Below are 20590 nucleotides of genomic sequence, written 5' to 3' on the forward strand. Positions count from 1 at the left end.
TCAGACACAATATTTGTAGTAGTTATTAAACATTTGTATAAAACAGACCCAAAAAAAAGTGTTTTTTTAATGTCTTTATTCAAAAGAATTTACAACACAAATTGTCTGAACAAACACCATTTCTATACAAACAGACAAAACGTGTCTAAAAAGTCCACCCAGTCAAAAAGGGGAAAAATATATATATTTTGGCAGTTAAGCATTTTTATAACCCATACAAGAACATATTCTTATGATTAAAAAAAAGGTAAACAGTCTTGCATTGCCTGCTGTAGTTGCTGATGTTGGCACGAGGGCATGTGGCAGTAGCATAATTTTATTCTTACAAAAAAAATAGTATTTAGTCTAATTACATAGGCTGTAAAAAGAAAGTGATTTCAGAGCTGCACTTTACACCATAAATATTATTAAGATCTATGATTATGTGACATTTTTAATTATTTTTTTTGACCCCTGTAGCTTATTTTGCTTTGCAGCAATTCTCTTATTAAAATGAATATGGGTGACCAAAAAACAAGTGGTTGAGTTGTTCATTGATATTTGAGTTGTTCATTGATATTTGACTTGACAAATTTAAGTATTGCAATAGTAAAATGATTTATACTCAAGCATTTTTAGTAATTGTTGCAAAAAAAAAACTTTTCTCAAGGTTTTGTCTTCCTGTTTTCCATATTTAGTACAAAAGTGTGCTTACAAAATTTCAGAACTTGAAAAAATGCAAGTAGAAAACACAAACAGTGGGTTATATAACCCTTTCAGCTGTGAAAACTAAATGTAGTAAATCTTTTAAAAAAGGCTTTTGAAAATAAGTTCAGAATAAAATGATTAAAAATCGATCTATAGCAAAATCTAACTTGGCAATCCGACTTCAAACAAATGAAACCCATTTAATTTTCCAAACAGATGGTAAAGAAAAGTTAGTAAGAATGCTGTTCTGTGAAATGGCCACAATATTTCCACATTTAAAAAAAGTTTTCAAATCAAACATTTTTTAGTCATTTTGTTTTTCAGGAAACCATCTTAAACAGGGAGCTTACATGAACACAGCAGCTACATCTAATCAAACGTTTTGTGTCAAAAATCAAGTTTGGCACTTGCTCACTTTCAAGCTAATTAATTAAGTTTTCACTTTCAAAGAACAATTTAACTGAACATTTGAAAAACCCATAAGCGCATCTTCTTAAATCTGTCGTCATTGTGACAGTGAGATGAGCGCAAGACGTAGGAGAGCAATAAAAAGAACAAGTCTGGCAGGCTGGAGGCTGAGCAGGAAGATCTGATGGACGACAAACAGGTAAACACACTGAAAAGATTGGTATTATATTCAAACTTAACTCAATTCTTAACTCAATACCAACTTTAACAGTTTACAGAAAATAAAAAAAAACCACAAATAACCTTTTCAACTGACTTTATGTGGAACATGAGTCGCTTGTTTCAAAAAGTGATTACATGAAGTGAGGAAAGGCTGTGGATCGAGAACAAGACGGTCAGTCGTGTTTTTTCTGTTTCGATAATGATGATGATGATTATGATGATGATGATAACTGGTTGAGGAAACGTTGCTTTTAAGCTGTGCCCGTTGCTCCTGTAGACACAGCTGGAGACACTGCTCCAACATTTAGACCTTTCCCTCGATGTCTCTGTCCTCCTCGTCGGCGTCCTCCGCCTCCGGATTTCAGCTGCAGACAAAAACAAACTAAAGTGAGTTTGCTGTTCTAAAGAAAAAAAAAAAAATCAGATTAAAATAAATCAAAGCGAACAGGTGAGCTGACAAGTGCACACAAGTTGTGATGTTACAGATGTTACAGGCCAGTTGTGTCTTTATCCTTCTCTGTGCCGTTACCTAAAAGGTTAAACAAGACAAGCGTCTAAAGAAGGAAAAGATATATTAAACATTCTGGATAAATTCCAGACTTTTTTGATTGTTTTAGTTCAGAAAGTGTCCTTCATAAATACATTTGGGTAATTTTTTCTGAAGTCTATAATTTATTAAGTTTATTGTGGCCCAGGAAATATACAGACTCTTGGAGATTGTCAGGATATGCAGCAAAACTGCTGGCATAGCTCTACAGAACCTCACAAGGTGAAGTCAGTGAACAAGGCCAGGCTGATTCTGGCAGATCCTGTTCATCCACTCCATGGTGAGTTCATGTTGTTTTCATCTGGACGCAGGTATCTGCTGCCCAGATGTAGGACAAACAGACTGAATAACTCATTCATCCCTGTAGATATCAGGCTTCTCAGTGAACAGTGATGATTTCTCTAAAAAAGTTAAATCTGGTCCTCTGGACATTCAAAAAAACAAAGCAAAACAACGAAAAAATGTAGAAACGTTTCGTCTTTCATCCGAAAGACTTCCTCAGTCTGAGGTGCTGTATTCAGCTCAGTCTTATAAACAGCATCTTCTCAGAGTGGATCAACCAGTTTTGCTGCTGACAACCAAAACCAGCTGATCACATGGTCAAGAAGGACCATCAGCCTAACAATGGATCATTAGCACACTGATGGCTGTTTACTATTCACTGGGGGTTGAGTGATACGAGCAATCACAGCATTGTAAGAGGGGGACAATTGAACCCGGAGGCCTCCACTCCTGTTTAATGATGGACAATTTCTTTTCACAAAGATGGCCTCCTTTACTCCTCTCTCAAACCATCGTTCCTCTCTGTCCAGGATGTGAACATCTTCATCCCTGAAAGAGTGGCCGCTGGCCTGGAGATGAGTGTAGACCGCAGAATCCTGGCCTGATGATGTTGATCTTCTGTGCTGGTCCATCCTTTTGGCCAGTGGCTGTTTTGTTTCCCCGATGTAAGACTGATCACAGCCCTCCTGACACTGAACAGCATACACAATATTACTCTGTTTGTGCCGGGGGACTGGATCTTTGGGATGAACCAGTCTTTGTCGTAATGTATTTTGGGGTTTAAAAGCCACTGGGACGTTATGTTTAGAAAATAAACATCTCCGTTTCTCTGATACTCCCTCAACATACGGAATGACCACTGGTCTGGGTCTGGGTTCCTCCTTTTCACCTGATGGCTGACTGGAGTCCTGTTTGGGTTTCTTCTCTGCTTTCAGGAAGGCCCAGTTAGGATATCCACATTGCTCTAGAGCCTGTCTGGTGTGGGATTTCTCCTTCTGCCTGGCTCCTGAGTTAGTGGGGATGCTGTCTGCTCTGTGATACAGAGTCCTGATGACTCCTAACTTGTGCTCCAAAGGGTGATGGGAGTCAAACTGCAAATACTGGTCTGTGTGGGTGGGTTTGCAGTTCACCTCAGTTTGCAAATGTCCTCTATCAGAGACTGAGACCTCACAGTCCAAGAAAGCCAACCTGCCATTTTTTACATCTTCTCGTGTGAACTTGATGTATTTATCCACAGAGTTGATGTGGTCAGTAAAATGTTGGACTTCCTGAGAATTAATTTTAACCCAGGTGTCATCAACATACCTGAACCAATGACTTGGTGGTGTCCCTGAAAAGGACGTCAAGCCTTTCGTTTCTACCTCCTCCATGTACAGGTTGGCAACAATAGGAGAAACTGGAGACCCCATAGCACACCCATGTTTCTGCCTATAATATTGCTCCCCATATGTGAAGTAGGTTGACTGCAGGCACAGTTTCAAGAGTTGACACAGTTGTTCTGTGGAAAGCGTGGTCCTGCTGCTCAGAGTGGTGTCTGATTTTAACCTTAAACTGACCACCTCTACTGCATCATCAACAGGAATGCACGTAAAGAGTGATGTGACATCAAAAGAGACCATTGTTTCATCAGTCTCCATGATGACATCCCTCACCTTATCCACAAAGTCCATGGTGTTCTGTATGTGGTGTTCTGAGCTGTCAACTAAAGGGATAAGTACAGACGCCAGATATTTGGAAACATTGTAAGTGACAGAGTTAATCATGCTAACAATAGGTCTTAAAGGTACACCTTGTTTGTGGATTTTAGGTAAACCATACAGACTAGGTGTGGCCTCCCCTGGGTACAGTCTGTGGTACAGAATACGGTCAATAGCCTCGTCCTGCTCCAACATTTCCAGGTAATCTATCAACTTCTTGTAACCGCTTCCTGGATCTCTTTTTAGAGGTTCATAAGTGTTAAGTCACTAAGGAGTGTCATAACTTTCTCATGATAGTCTTTCTGGTTCAAAATCACTGTGCACCTTCCTTTGTCTGCTGGGAGAATGATGATGTTTTTGTTTTTGATAAATGATGTCACTCTTAGCAAGGACAAAAACATCATCGGATGAAAGACGAAACGTTTCTACATTATTTTGTTGTTTTGCTTTGTTTTGTTTTTTGAATGCCCAGAGGACCAGAGTTAACTTTTAGATTTTTCTACCTGGATTATTGAGCATGCATCAGAATAATGACTATTTCTGTTCTGTTGTTGTGATGTCTCAATGACTTGTCTTGTATGGATGTTTTATGTGCCTGCTGACTGTGAAACTAATTGCCCCCTGGGGATAATAAAGATTACTGAACTGAAATAAACCAACACAGACATAATTGAATAACTAAAACCTCTTCAACCTCTACATTAATTTAACCTTTCAAAATACCAAACTAAAATACAATAATAAACTATTTCTTATTAGTACTGTGAATGAGGATATTTTCAAACCTTGTTAAAAAATGGGAACATTTTAAGAAAACGGTATTTTTTTCTCTTAAGATAAGTAGTTTTAAAACAACTTTTAGAAAAATCCAGTTCAGGAAGTAGTAACCAACTAATTAAAGAAAAGCTGCTGAAAAGTTGGGTGACTGGTTGGAGTCTTCTACTTGTCAGTAAAACATGCTCAGAAAAAGAAGTTTAAGAAAGTGGAGCAACAACCGAGCTACGTCTAGGTTTGGGGAGCCTCCATAGTGAGGCCTGCAGCCACTTCTTTACCTGGTTCTCTTTGTTGTCATCTTTACATAGCGCCTCCTCCTCTGCCACTGTCTAACGCAGCATGCCAAGACAGGGAGGGAGGAAGAGAGGTATTAGCAGGAAAACGAAGCATTAAAACCCCAGCACAAAGAACAAACAGCAGAAAATGCACAAGAAAGCAGTGAAAATTGTGATTTATAGGATTTTTTTTTTTTATGAAGAGGTATGAAGGTACACAACCCAGGGTAAGTAAGACAAGAACTGAAAGAAGGAAAACACATTTAAAAATATATATCATTAATTTCCCTAAAAATGCAGCATCTAAAATGATCAAAACGAGCACATATTTTTATTTATTTATTTATATTTGGAATTTTCAGCAATTATTTAGCCTGTTGCAACTCCACCCAACTTTGGAAATGTTTTAACATGAAAACGTTCAAACTTCTGCTTCATCGTCCGAGTAAAACTTGATGGTTTCTGAGCATCCTTGAACTCACCGATGAGTGCACGGTGGTTGGGCTTTGCGGCCGTGCTGCTGATCCAGAGTCCTCGCCGAAAGTCTTTTTGTGAGCCTGAGACTTGGACTGCTGGGCGTTCACTGACTGGAGAAGCTGCGAGGGTCATCACAATTAGAATTAGTTACTGTTGCTTAATCTAAAATTTAATTGTAGCTAATACGAACAAAGAATCGATCCCTGACGAACTGAAACCAAACCAGAAGCAACCGGAAGCTCTAGCACCGGTACCTTAGTGATGGTGCCTACAGCTTTGGTACGCCCCTCCCTGAACACAAGCTTCTGATCACAGTGCAGGTACTCTGGTGTCTTGATGAAGCGAAAGTGGACTGTAGCCTTGTCCCCTGTCCTCAGACAGTCTTTGTTCATAGACAAGATGGTGGCAGTTTGCCTGATGCTGCCACAGTGCACTGAAAGATTGCAATAAAAAGACAGATATTTGTGCTGGGTTTGTTAGACACGTGGATTGTATATCCGTATGTAGAACGTAGTTAAACATATGGAAGAGCGTTTTGACTAACCCATAGCCTGGTACCGTGGTGATATCGTGGTTGGATGGTGCAGCACTAAGATCTCCGCCTCAAATTCCCAGGTGGCCTGAGGCTGTAACTTCGGGGAAATCATCACCATTCCTTTCCTTATAGATGCTCGTTTGATCTGTGAATGGATAAAGTAAAAAATAATGAGTATGGTTTTCCATAAATAACCCTGGACACAATTAAAAAGCAGTCAAGTACTCTTTGTAGCTGCAACCGTGGTAAAACGTACCTTTTTTAGTGCAAACGATGCCGTCTGTCCTCCATGAACCTCTTTGACGGGCATCCTCTTGCGGTGGATGGACTTCACGGTGATGGGGATGAAGATGCCAAGTGGGTCTGGGCCTAAAAGCAGCGTGTCGTTAAGTTGTATCAATCCACGTAACGTAGTACCTGAAACTACTGTGCCAACACCCTGTCAAGAAAAGATCAATATAAGATCACATCTGGTTCTTCCACCACTGGGGCTTTTACTTTTCAAGTTTTCTGGCTTCACAGCAACAGAAAAGTACTAAATATTTTTTTTATATAGTTTTTAGTAAGAAAATGCTCCACTATGCACTTTTTTTTAACAACTGTCAGTTTCCAGCTCATGTGCAGTGAACTTGGGCTCTTTTTAGTCTGTTTTATTCTGCTCTGCCAGTCACTAAGCATAACAAGATCAAAAACAGTAAATAAAGCAACCTGTCAGAGCCTGAGGCTGAATTGTATTTCTTACAGGTACAGAGTACGTGTCGTCTATTTGAAACTCTGCAGGTTCGTCATCGTTATACGTGGTCCTTGGAGAGAGAAGATTCAAGAACATCTTCAGCAGGTCCATGTTCTCCCCCGTTACATTGGAGATCTGGAAAATTGGACACATCCTAAAGTGTAGGAGGGAGTCAGAGGGAAAAAGAAGAAGTGTGATTGTTAAAGAATTACACTTCATCAAGCAACTCTCATCACAAGAAAAAGGAATTGAAGATTTGATATTGAAATACATTTTTAAAACTACATGATACTTCAAGAGTGTGTCGACAAACATCGTCTTCATTTAAATGGGTTTGCAAAAACAATTAAGGCCATTTAGTTTCAGGAAATCCATGTTTGACCTCTCAGGGACTCTACTTTTAGGCCAAGATTGTTTTTTGGGGGGGTTTTTAGGGGTTAGTATATTTTTCAAAAATATTCACAGGAGCTCTCACATCTCGAACTCTGATTGATATCTTTCCATTTTTCAGCGCTCCGTCTCTTTGTTCTTACCTCTCAGAGCTGAAGTTGGAGGCTGTGACGACAACATCGTCCTTATTCTGGACCAGAACTGGGATTTTTCTGCAGCCGGGTGACTTTAACAACCGCTGTAATAATTTTAATGTCTCTGTAGAAAAAAAAAAAAAAAAAAGACAAACCCACAAACACATGAGACACTGTGTTTTTTTTTGTTTTTTTTATCAACACTGTTTTTAAGTGTGCAATAGAAGTGCATGTGATATTGATTAGAATTGAGGAAGTTAAAATCAAAAATCAATAAACACTTTGATTACAAGAATTGAGGAAGTTAACCTTTCAGGATGTGAATGTGTGGATAGAAGTAAATTATTAAAAGCAGTGTTCATGTTACTGAGATATTCTTACTGTCTGCGCTAACATGTGGTCATCTGCAAAGTATGCTACTAAAGGAGACCAGCTCTGCATTTATAAAGTTCTTAAATAAACTTAAAACTGGCAAGTCTCTATTTCAGAATAAAATAGAAACTTCCTACGTTGATTAAAAAAACAAACAAACAAAGAATTAAGTCAAGTTCTATACACAACAAAATCCATACACATTACTTTTTACTTTACATCAACAAAGTTAAAAAGTGTTGAAATGATTAAATAGACACTTCAGCAGAAGTCTGATTACCTTGTAAGATGTTAGCTGGACACATATCTATCTTAGTAACCACAACAAATACTGGTACATTTAGGGCTAGAGCCAGACCAAGATGCTCTTTAGTCATGCCAACTATCCCAGCGTTACTGCCAACCTGAAATAAATGAAAAACAACAAAGAAACACTAAAAATTAAACACAAAAACAATCAAATTTTGCTTTTCCAAACTCAAAATTGAACATTTTACACTGAAAAAGACCTGTACCATTTACCAATTAACAGGATTGAATAATAACTGAACACTGCGACGCCTCATCTTGGCCTCCCCTCTCACCATTAGCATGCAGAAATCAGGCAGGTGTCCCGTCATGCCAAAGACGGTAGTCTTTAGATACTTTTCATGACCGGCCAGATCAATAAACGTGATCACTTTTGACGATTTCTCACAGATCTTGGTCCAGTCCAGGCCTCCACCATGGCTGTCTGGCTTGTTAACCACCTAAAGAAACACGAGCACAGAAGTACTGGGATGTGACTTCATGGTTTACGGCAAAAAAAAAGATAAAAAAGTAAAGAATTGAAGAAAAGCCACAAAGCAAGAATGTTTAAATATAGTTGTAAAGAGCTTAAAGAATAAATAAATAAAACAGTGTATATATAAAAAAAACACATACAGAAAATGATGTTTCTCAGCACTAATCTCAACCTATAACATTTAATTACAACTTTTAAATAAAAATGTCCAGTTTTATTACTTATTTGCATCATACTAGTAGAACTGGACCGTTCTACTCAGAAGTGGCAGCAGCTTACCTGTCCATCCTGGTCAAAGCCCAGGATGTCGTTACCCACACTGCTGGTCCTGCCACTTTCCATTTCGTGTTTGTGTCTGAAGAGCTTCTGGCGAGCAAAGCCTCTGCCGTTATCCAACTCACCATGGGTCAAAACGCCAAGCAGGGTGCTCTTTCCAGCGTCCACATTCCCAACCACCGCCACTCTGATCACAAGACAAGTGAGATTTCAGTTTTATGCAGCTATAATGTTTATATACTTGGGTAAGTTTATACTTGTCCTTTTATAAGTGTCTGTTACTCAGTAATTCTACTAAGTGTTTAGTACGGTGGCTGTGAGGTGTAAATTAACGACATTTGACAAAACAGAATTACATTAAGCTGAACCGGAAGTGGTGGGGTTTGTTTTTAGTGGTTTATTTATTTATTTACTTTATCCATCCATCCATTATCTTTACCCACTTATTCCATTTTGGGTCACGGGGGTCGCCGGTGCCCATGTCCAGCAATCACTGTGCGAGGGGCGGGGTACACCCTGGACGGGTCGCAAGTCCATCACAGGGCCACATAGAGACAAACGAGACAAACAACCATTCACTCTCTCACTCACACCTAGGGACAATTTAGAGTTACCAATCAGCCTAACATGCATGTTTTTGGGCTGTGGGAGGAAACCGGAGCACCCGGAGAAAACCCACGCATGCACAGAGAGAACATGCAAACTCCACCCAGAAAGGCCCCTGGACTGGGGTTTGAACCAGGGACCTGTTCACTGAGAGGCAGCAGCTCTACCAGTTGCGCCACCGTGCTGCCTTTATTTACTTTATTGTTATTTATTTATTACGTTTATTTATTACATTGTTTCCACATGTAATTCTGCTTTTTCAAATATGATTCCGGCCACGGGAGCCTGGTGACGCAACTGGTAGAGCCGCTGCCTCTCAGCAAGCAGGTCCCCGGTTCAAATCCTGGTCCGGGTGCCTTCCTGGGTGGAATTTGCATGTTCTCTCCGTGCATGTGTGAGTTTTCTCCAGGTACTCCGATTTTTCTCCCACAGACCAAAAACATGTATGTTAGGCTGATTGGTAACTCTAAATTGTCCCTAGGTGTGAGTGAGAGAGTGAATGGTTGTTTGTCTCGTTTGTCTCCATGTGTCTATAGTTGAACCAGAAGATTCATCTTTAGTGAAATATTTCCAGACTATTGATGCATTTCTACCCGTTTGCCAAGAAAGGGCCTGCTTTGTGCCATCCGTCTGCTTGGAGGAATCCATTTTGTAACCCGCGCCCGGTGCAGATCACGTGACACGTGACGCAATGACATAACGGCGACGTAATGACGTCCCTACGAATACTCGACCTGAAATTTAAAAACTTGATGTCCTAAGAATCGATGTGTAGATTACTCGAGTAGTCTGTTAAAGCCCTACTGGACACCCGTCCAGGTTGTACCCCGCCCCTCGCACAGTGATTGCAGGACATGGGCACCGGCGACCCCTGTGACCCAAAATGCAAGAAGCGGGTAAAAGATAATGGATGGATGGATTTCGGCCACTTTCACTTTGGCTTAATGTAATTCTGTTTTTTCAAATGTTTAAACGTTGTTCATTTACACCTCACGGTGTAGTTTAGATATGAGAAGCAAGTAGCTTGAGATTTGTTAAACACCTCCGCAGTTTATGGACTACTACAGATAAAACAGGCACAAATCTACATTATTAACTTCCTGGAACCTCTTCTCATTTGCACCTGACTTCCAGGAAGTCCTGCTCCCCCACATGCCGACGGATGAGGTAGTCTTGAATCTTCCCACCAGTGTCGGTTCTTTCTCTCAGCAGGATTACGTCAGCTTCGATCTGTCCACACAGCGACCACACCGTGGCGACTGATGCTTCCATGTCATTCTCATTCAGACCATAATCTCCTCCATCTACAGAGGGAAGAGGAAGGAAGGTGTAATTACTCTGCAGCAGCACAGAGAGCAGAAATTATAATAAAAACCATGATGTGCTTTCATCAAAAGTGGAATGACCAGGATTTCTTATCAAGTTTGACAAAGGGAAAATATAAAACTCAAAATAAAGTGTCCAAACCATTTAAGAGTGCAATTAATATCCCATTGGATTCATACCCTCTGGAAACTAGCATAAGATGGTGGTAAAAATAAATTATGGCAGTGGGAGTGTCAAAATCTGAAGATAATTACTGTAATTTCAAAAGTCCTAAAATAACTGCCTCAATGTAAATTATGTTCAAACAAAGTTCAAATTATCCAGGACCGTTTATTTTCATTGTGTGAAACAAAAGTATACACATCAAACGTAAAGGCCCTGTCACACTATGCAAATGTTGTCCAACACACTGGCACACACAGAAGGTGGAATATAAAAAATCAACTGGAAGCTTCTTTTGGATGTATATGTACCTTACTGTTAACAAGTTGACCACATTTATAACCTATAACTTAGCCATAACTTGTCCTAGCATACATGTAAATTATACAAACGTATGACAGCGTTGTTTACCAATGCAGAACTTATGCACAATGTTAGTGTAACTTATGCCGAACTTAAAGCATGTTGGAGTGTCCTGATGCGTGCTCAATAATCCAGGTAGAAACATCTAATAAAGTTAAGTCTGGTCCTCTGGACATTCAAAAAACAAAACAAACAAAACAAAAAGGTAGAAACATTTCATCTTTCAGCCAAAAGACTTCTTCAGTCTGAGGTGCTGTATTCAGCTCAGTCTTATAAATAGCACCTTCTCATAGTGGATCAACCAGTTTGCTGCCGACAGCCAATCATTCAACCTTTATTTAGGGGCCGTTTACACGGCGCGTATTATGAGTGCATCCGCAGCTTTCTCTCTGCGGTTCTGCTGATCATTTACACGACACCAGTGGCCCCCCTCTTTGAATCCGGAGGTTTCTGAATCCACCTTCCAGAGTGGAGGTTTTACGCTGACCCCCCGCTGATAATGTAAACATCTCCCGCTGAGGCTTTGTGTTAAACCACATGCGCACGCACATGCACGCGCACGCGCGGACAGACGCTGTGTTTCTATCAACATGGCGGCGGACACAGTGCTTTCAGAACTATGACTGATGGAATATATTTTTAATCTCGTAGTTAATCTACGTCAGATTCCAGGTGCTGTGACCGACATCTGTGTTGGAAGAGACACAATCTGATCCAGTTCTAATGTCGCTGTTTATAGAACGTGGCACGCGCACACGTCGCGCTACACTAGAACATACTAAATGTGCTAAATAATAACAGTTTAATAATAATAAACAGTATTTATGTTAGTGTGTGAGATATAATGAAGCTCTGAGCTAAATGAAGCTATCTGGACATTATGCAATTCAAATTTTAAATGATGCTAAACATATAGCGTGAACACTAAAGTTGAAAATGAAGACATCAGGTTTAATTTTTATTTATTTATTCAACACCACAAACTGTATGTCACACAAACACTGATAATTAAACTGAACACACTATTAAAACAAGTTAACTGTAAACTACGTTAATAAACAACTGGACTCTTGTTTTCATCTAGTATGGAAGTCCCACGTTGTTCATCTGGCTCGTTCAGGCTGTCACTACTTTGATTAATGCAGCTTAAAACATTGAATGGATTTAATAAAACAACTGAGGGGAATTTTAAATAAATAGTTCATCCAACAGCTCTCTCTTCGACGTCCTCCTGCACTGCACCTGGGCCGAGCCTCGTTCAGAACCGGTCCGCCTGGTGGGAGACAGCTTCTTCTTTCAGGAAAAAATGAAAAATTCAGTTGGTTATTTTGTAACCGAAGTAAACACAAACTAACATTATTAAGAAAACTGATTTACCTGCTGTAAATCACCAACTGATTATCAAGGAGTAAAGTCCGACATCGTCGACTCGGTTCTGGTCCACTCAGCGACCGGTGTGGAGCTGTTAGACGAAGCGGTCCCGCTTGGCGTCAAATCTGTCGACTCTTATCCACAATCCAGCCAAAATCCAGCTTTTACTTGTTGTTAAATTGTTGTTAGCTGAGCTTTTTAGCTCACAGGAAAGAAGCGTGCCGAGGCAGCACGCATGCACATTAGGTGAAGGTACAAAAGTCACAGCGCCATCTAATGACCTGGCGTGGTAACTACAGCGTATTTGGGAGGGCGTGGGGGATTCCTTTGAATGCATGTAAACACAAAATCCGTCCGTGTCAACGCGGATCTTTTCCTCTAATTAACATACGAAAAAACCTGCATTTCCCCCCATCGTGTCCGTGGAAATAGGGCCTTAGACAGGTAAATCCCATTGAGCCTCGAGGACTCATTTACAAGAGAGACCTGATTTCAACAAAGAATGATGAAAACAATGGAGAACAATAGACAGTTATAAAAAGGCATACAGATTTTTTTTTTTTACAAATAAGATGGCCAAAAAAGTAACAAAAACAGCTAGATTATAAGGCGAATGTAGAAAACTAAAAACAGGAACATGTCTGCATTTGGTTTTGTCGGCATTTAGGACAAGTTTGAGGTGGAACAAATCAGACTGGATGAGGTTAAATGCAGATTGCAAAAGCTGGAAAGCCTTATCAACTGTTTTAGCTCGACAATAAACAACTGTGTCATCAGCATAGAAATGTATGGATGCATCAGGGATGTTTTGACCTACATTACATATGTAGATTGTAAAGAGGATGGGTCCTAAGACTGATCCTTGTGGTACACCATTGTTGACGTTAAATATCTTTTATCTTTTTATCTCTTGCTGCTGCTGTTACACTTGAATTTCCAATCTGTGGGACAATAAAGGCTGTTTCTATTATATTCTATACAACTGGAGGAAGTACCATTATGTTGAACACATTGCCTCCGATCTGAAAGATAGTTAAACCGACAAATAGTGTGTTCTGAGAAACCGATTTCTGAGAGCTTATGACACAAGATGTTATGATCCACAGTGTCAAAAGCTTTAGACGGGTCTAAGAAAAGTGCAGCACAATAATCCTTAGTATCCAACGCTTCAATAACGTCATTAAGAACCACATAATCAAGGAGGACCATCAGCCTAACGATGGATCGTTAGCACACTGATGGCTGCTTGCTATTCACAGGGGGCTGAGTGATACTAACAATAACAGCATTATAAGAGGGGGACAGTTGAACACGGAGGCCTCCACCCGTTTAATGATGGACGGTTTCTTTTCACAAACAGCCATCAGGGTGCTAACAATCCATTGTTAGGCTGATGGTCCTCCATGATCATGTGAGCAGCTGATTTTGGTTGTCAGCAGCAAACTGGTTGATCCACTATGAGAAGGTGCTATTTATAAGTTACAGATACGTTAGACATAAGTTGCTCATAGGTTAGAAAAAGGTTACTTGTATGTTTCACAACTGCCCGGCTAGTTTTAATACATATCAACTTATGAGTAACTTTTCGGTCGCATACCTGTAACTTAACCCTAACTTATCAGCAAAATGTCGACATACACTGAAACAAATTTGAGCATGGACAAATTTTTTAAGTAGCATCAGCGCACGACAACTTATGCCATCATATATCAGCGTGCTGGAAACTTATTCAACATTTACACCAGCGCATTTCCCATTTCTTTCATTTGTTGGCATACGATGATGCTATAAGTCACTACGTGATAGGGCCTGAAGACAATTTACACAAAAAGCCTGGAAGTAGATCCAGCACTAAGGCATTATTTCCATGAAAGAAAGCACCGACACTGTATAATTAAAACAGTTACAACTTATGTTTGTTTCTATATAAACCACGCACACCGGCTGGCTACAAAGACTTTTTTTTTCTTCCATTAAGCTAAAAAAACAATATTCGCTCAGGTCAGCAGAAACATCAGCTGCTAATCCAGGCAGACACATGAGCACTGACAAATGTGCAACAGAACAAGTGGCAGCCCCACTGCAGAGTACTGGTAAATGACTCCCTTTCAAATATGCACAAGGGACACCCTCCCCCGGTCCCTCTCCGGCACGCCAAATGGGTCAGGCATGCTTCTGTAACAAGTCTGGTTGGCGACGAAGGTCCTCGTGTTTGTGTGTGAAGCAGAAGGTTACAAAATGAAAACCAAAACTCAAATGAAGTGACAACAAGAACTTTAAACTGGTAGCTTTGGTGTTCTTATAGATTTAGAAGAAAAACAAGTTCCACTCCTAATTTATACTCTTCTAAAACAGATTAAGCTACAGCGTGGATTATAAATAAAGGGACTGAGAGACAAGCAGTGGTGAAAACAGAATGTGCATATTTTCCAACAAACTTTAGCATTTTTTTTTTTTAATTTCTAAATCTCTTTTTAAAGTTCAAAACTATGTTTTGCTTTGTTTTAAGATTTTTTTTTTTTAATTAAATTTGCCTGCCATAAACTTCGACCATAACTGTTTTCTTTTTTTCAAAACATTTGAAAAATAAAGCCCAAAACAAATGCAATTCATTCATAATTTAATAATACATTTTAAAAAAGTTTGACCTTTTCTGACGCTGGGTTTAGTAGTGATATTATATTTTAAAAGAAAAAAATGAAGAATAAAAATCTCCAGAAATGTTATTGATACAAAATGTTCTATTGTTTGATGTTTGGTGTTGTAACTAAAAATAGGTTTAAATGCTTTATACGTTGCATGTGCTGGTAATATAGACATATTTATTAATAAAGTTCATTTTAATTTTGAGACTAAAACTCTTGATTCTGATCATGTCGATAAAATGCCTGAATCATTTTTCCCCTCATAATTGCGTTATGAGTATTAATGAAAATATAAAAACACATATGTGACGGTCTATTTGTAGCAAAGAAAATCTCTTTGCAGGGAATTGGAATTTATAGCTGTTTTATGTGACCAAATTAAATTATATATATAAAAAATAAAACACAACATGAACAGTTAAAAATCTAACAAGGTTAAATCAGGTCTTCTGGACAGATTCTTGTTTACTGACATCAGTCCAGAGGACTTGACTTAACCTTGTTAGATTTATCTACCTGGATTATTGAGCATGTATCAGGACATCTTAGTTACAAAAAATCCCATTAACTAGATGTTGTTTTTATTTTGCTCAGATATTTGCTCAAGAAAACACGTCCAACTTGGTTTGTCTGTCTTACCTGATCCCATCCCTACAACATAGATTGTCTCTCCGCAGCCTTCTTCTAGCCGCTCCTTCAGATGTCGTAGTAACGAATCATACTGTTCTGCTGTTGGGCTCACAAGAACCAGCTGAAAAAATAAAAATAAAATACATCACGTATACATCCATCCATCAATTATGTTTTACTCGCTACTTCCTTTTTGAGTCACTGGTGCTCATGTCCAGCTATCACTGTGCGAGAGGCGGGGGACACCCTGGACAGGTCTCCAGTCCAACACAGGGACACATATATAGAGACAAACAACCATTCACTCTCTCACTCACACCTATAGGGACAATCGACCTTGACCTCTCTAAGTGTCTTTAAGAATCTGTTGGACACCTGGCAGGGTCCAATGCTGACATGTTCCTGTTGTTAGTTTTCTACATTTGTCTTGGAATCTAGCTGTTTTTTGTTTTGTTACCTTTTCCTTTTAGCCATCCTATTTGTTAAAAAAACAACAAAAAAAACTGTAGTATGCTTTTTTTATAACTGTTTATTGTTGTTGCTGTTGTCCATTGTTGTCATCTTTCTTTGTTGAAATCAGGTCTCTCTTGTAAATGAGTCCTCGAGGCTCAATGGGATTTACCTGTATAAATAAAGGTTGATTGATTGATTGATTTAAAGTTACGAATCAGCCTAACATGCATGTTTGTAGTCTGTGGGAGGAAACCAGAGTACTCGGAGAAAGCCCACACATGCACGGAGAGAACATGCAAACTCCACCAAGAAAGATCTTCGGCCGGGATTTGATCCGGTGACCTTCTCAAACAAGATGAGTAAGGAAGAAGCAGCTAAAGATAATGGTTATACGGTGTGTATGTGCATATATTTACACACACACACACACACACACACACACACACACACACACTGTAAATATAGAAATAAATTCAATCAGCTGCTATAATCCCTGCCTGCATGTCATGTGGATGGAACAAAACATATGAGAAGTAACTAGTGTTTTGCCAAGTCAGCATACTGACGCATTTGTTGCAGAGATGTTGTAACTCTTCACGATGATCTAATCAAAACATCCTCTCTTTGGCTACAATAAACAACGAGGCCTACCTTGCTGCTCAGGTCTATATGATCCAGGGCCTCTCCATTTGCACCCCCGCAGTCTTCCACTTCTCCGTCGGCTGCGGAACATCCCCGGTCCGGTGCAAACATACAGGCGGGCACTACGTTCTCTGCCTGCCCTGAGCCTGGGCACACCCCCGGTTCTGTTGGCGTTACCGACGCCATCTCTGGAAAAGCAAAACAACTGCAAAGCCCTCAAAAGTAAACAATCGAACACATCTTTCTTTTTGATTCATTGAACAATTAGCCATAAGCTCAGAGCAACTTAAGCTAAAGCTGTTAGCCAAACATTGAACTTGCAATTAGATACACGACACTTCATCAACATTTTATCTAAATAAATTATCTAAAGTGTGTCAGCCTGTCAAGAATGTTGCTACTGATATGTGTATGAAATGGAATTACATATTAGACGCTGTTATAAGTAAAGATATAGGAGAAATATTACCTAGCCGACGAGCTAACTTTGGTGTTTATTCTGGTTGGCTCTTGGACTTCTGGGATCAGATGTTTAAGCCACGCCCATTTCAAATAGCGACAAGGGATTGGCTGCGGTGAAGACGTAGAGTTTGTGCTACGTTTGAGAAACACGGAAAATTGTCAATGCTTTGTAGAAGAAAATAAAATGCAGTAGAAATTTCAAGTTTGAAAGCGGAATTGATACATATTTTCCCATATTTATAATCTGCCTTATTATTTCTTAAAACTAAATAGGCTAAATGCTAAGTATTTATGTAGCAATACGTCAACAAATCCGCCATATTTGGAAGGGAAACTTGTCATTGTCAATGTAGGCTTAATAGTTTTACGTATTGAAATGATACTTAATGCTTTAATATTTTTATTTGAAAGTGATTTAGATTAAAGTAAAAGAAACGTATATGTCTACTGTTCTAGAATGAAAAGTGAACCGAAAATCATGGGTAAAAACTGTTAAGTAAAACAGACTTTGATTAAGTCAGTATTTTTGATTTATTTTAGTTTTTGATGATAAATTACAAGAATAACTTTTTTTTTTTTTTTGCAATAGTGTAGTACCTTCAAGATGATGACATAGCCCTTTAATATGAATGAAACCAGTGCTGTTGAAGCATTGGTTACCAATTAAAACATTTAAATGAGAAGACAAGAAAAAACAAAAAGATTGCTGAATGCAAAAACATGTTGGACGAGCTTGATTTTGGTTGCTTCTCTGGCCAGAATGAGATGTAGGTGGACGGCGCTTCAGATTAACTTAAAAACAGAATAATACATTTTCAAAACAGACAGGTTTGTTGAGAGCCGTGCAAATGTTTAGTGCTTGCTTCTCCTGCATAATCACACAACAATCTGATAAGTGCTCTCAGTGTTCTTGATTTTGTCGTGTTTGAGGCTTTTTCACGACTGTACTCTTTGAACTTTGTTGTTCTTAAGTTAAGTACAGCAAACGCCATGTCTATTTACAAATGTTTGCCTTCCATTAAAAAAAGGGGGAACAACACGTGATTATTGTAACTATAAAATCCTATATTCAATGAATGCAGCAAAACGCAAATAACCACGCCCACTACAAAGTGACGCCCTCAAACCATGATGACATATTTCACTTAAAGTCCATGACACGTAGCCTGTACACCCACTGAGAGTAACATGCTTATTTATTTTATTTTTTTTTTAAGAAGAGAAACAAAAGTCAAAATGTCTAGACAAAATTTACATGTTACATATCAAGCAAAACTTGTATTAAGATTATTCAAGACAGATAACAATGTTGTGGAAACATTACTAATGGTTTGGTTTTCAGTGTAGATTAAAATTTAAATAACACAGCTATGTAATACCACTGGTAACAGCTACACTTACATATGTAAATGATGGGGGGGGGGGGTTGTCTACTGCTGCGATTCATTTACATTTTTAAAGTAAATGACCTCTATGTCTTTTGTTAAATACTTTGAATAACAAAAGAAGAGTGCATTTCTGTTCAAATATAATTTTAAAAACATATATATGTGTCTGCGTGATTGCATTTTTAGAGCAGAACTCTAAAAAACGTGTTTAACTGATTACCATATTTACTGTAAAGTGATACTCTGAATCACTGGTGCAGACGTTAAAGGGGACTCACCGTTGACAGAGTCCCAAACTCACTTTCGTTAGTATAAGTTTATTTATCTCCAACATTATTAAGCACGTTCATACGTGCGTGCAGTCAAAAATCTATATGTCTTCTGGGCTACACATCGGCCCTAGCACAACTCAGCATACATACATTTCAGACAATTATCATGAACCGCCTACGAACAGGTGCATTCAATAAACAGCAATGGAACGGTCTTTATATTTGTCGTCTTTGACCTTTTACTCGTCGGTTACTTCCTGAGCCCACACGTCACCAGTGGCGTTGTATAAAACGCTCACCTGCCTGCAGAACTTTGTCACTTGAGGCACAACCCACTGAAGACAGTCAATATGGTAAGTGGTCCCAAAAGATTCACTCATGCAATAGTTCATCGTTTCCAATCTGAACTGTAATTATTACTTAAACTATTCTAATATAAAACCTAGTTTAACTGGTTTTACTTCATTTTCTAATTCTGCTGCAATTAATTTTTAAAACATCAAATGCATCACAATGCAAATGTATAAAAGACCAACTATCAATTGCTTTTGAAGGGATTTAACTTTGTGATTGTACATAAAAGTAAAACTTTCAAATGTTCAGATGGAAATTTGGTGGGAAGTTATTAGAGGTTAGGATGATTAAAGACACCGATCGACAAAGTGTTGTAAAGGTGGTGGTAGCTCTATGCAAGTCTGGAGAAAAGGAATGAAAATTACATTTTTCAATTCTTTTTAGGGTATGAGGTGTAGAATGATGGTGTATAGACAATAATCCTGTCTGATATGTAAACTGATTGCAAATGAACGATATTGTCGTCAAGTTAATTAATTCTAGACTATATAACTTTCCAAACAATGCAACTAAAACATTGTCTATAGGAAAATGAAACTGGTCATTTATCTTTTTTGTGTGACTCTTAACAGACCTGAATGACTGAGATCCTCACAGGGATAAATAAATTATTACCTAATCTTGATATTCTCCGACAGCTTCTCTGTAAAGTCAGTAATAAACCATACTGATCCAACGGGCAGGCTGTAAAACCTGAGTTGACTGCGGGTGTGGTGCAGATATAGGGCCCAAAAAGTTGAAGTTCATGTTTGAACGATGAGGTGATGCCTGCACCTAGATAAAAAAGAACAGTTGTAAATGGAGTTTATGGTTTTATGGACCTGACGACCCATTTCAAAGAATTTGAGGGTAATTCCTGGTGTGTTTCAGGGATATGAAGTGTAAATATTTAAAATAATAGATTATTTATATATTAAAGTGTGTGTATATATTAAAAAGGCTCATGTGACTGCCTTTATGGTTTTACTGAATACATATATGGTCGTCACATGTCGACGAACAAACAAGGCACCTTCCTGTTTCGGCTCTTTTACAACCTTAATCTAGTTGATCATCAACAGTTGGGTGTGGGCTCCATCTTCTTTTATTACAAAACCTCTGTACAAACGTGACTCGCACATTTTTCCAACTAATTGATCCAAACGGAAATATATCGGCTTTTAATAGAACACAAATCTTTAATGTTTTCATAAAATGTACTTTTATTTATTTATTTTTATTTATTTAAACCAGTTATATTTGGGGTGGGGGGGGGGGGGATGAATATGAAATTTGGCAACAAGTGTACATTTCCAAGTAAAACTTGAAGAATTCCCCTAGAGC

General features: G+C 38.7%; 2 protein-coding genes across 2 annotated transcripts in view; one reads left to right on the plus strand and one right to left on the minus strand.

Moving 5' to 3' along the window:
- Nucleotides 1-1261: 1261 nt before the first annotated feature.
- Nucleotides 1262-17321, minus strand: gtpbp1l (GTP binding protein 1, like). Its single transcript, XM_037690345.1, has 15 exons — nt 17261-17321; nt 16801-16979; nt 15706-15817; nt 10323-10503; nt 8597-8780; nt 8118-8282; nt 7814-7937; nt 7171-7285; nt 6647-6791; nt 6161-6343; nt 5914-6049; nt 5624-5802; nt 5375-5488; nt 4896-4946; nt 1262-1682 (listed from the first exon to the last, which is right to left on the minus strand). Exons 2-15 carry the CDS (start codon nt 16975-16977, stop codon nt 1569-1571), a joined length of 1980 nt encoding a protein of 659 aa, XP_037546273.1. The 5' UTR covers nt 16978-16979; nt 17261-17321; the 3' UTR covers nt 1262-1568.
- A 1843-nt stretch (nt 17322-19164) lies between these two features.
- lgals2b (lectin, galactoside-binding, soluble, 2b) overlaps nt 19165-20590 on the plus strand; it is a 2446-nt gene continuing 1020 nt past the window's right edge. The window contains exon 1 of the mRNA XM_037690347.1: nt 19165-19266. Within this exon, the coding sequence (XP_037546275.1) occupies nt 19264-19266 (3 nt within the window). The 5' untranslated portion in view covers nt 19165-19263. The remainder of the gene's footprint in view (nt 19267-20590) is intronic.

The sequence above is a fragment of the Nematolebias whitei genome, chromosome 16 (genome assembly GCF_014905685.2).
Source record: "Nematolebias whitei isolate Nwh7 chromosome 16, NemWhi1, whole genome shotgun sequence".
Taxonomy (NCBI): domain Eukaryota; kingdom Metazoa; phylum Chordata; class Actinopteri; order Cyprinodontiformes; family Rivulidae; genus Nematolebias; species Nematolebias whitei.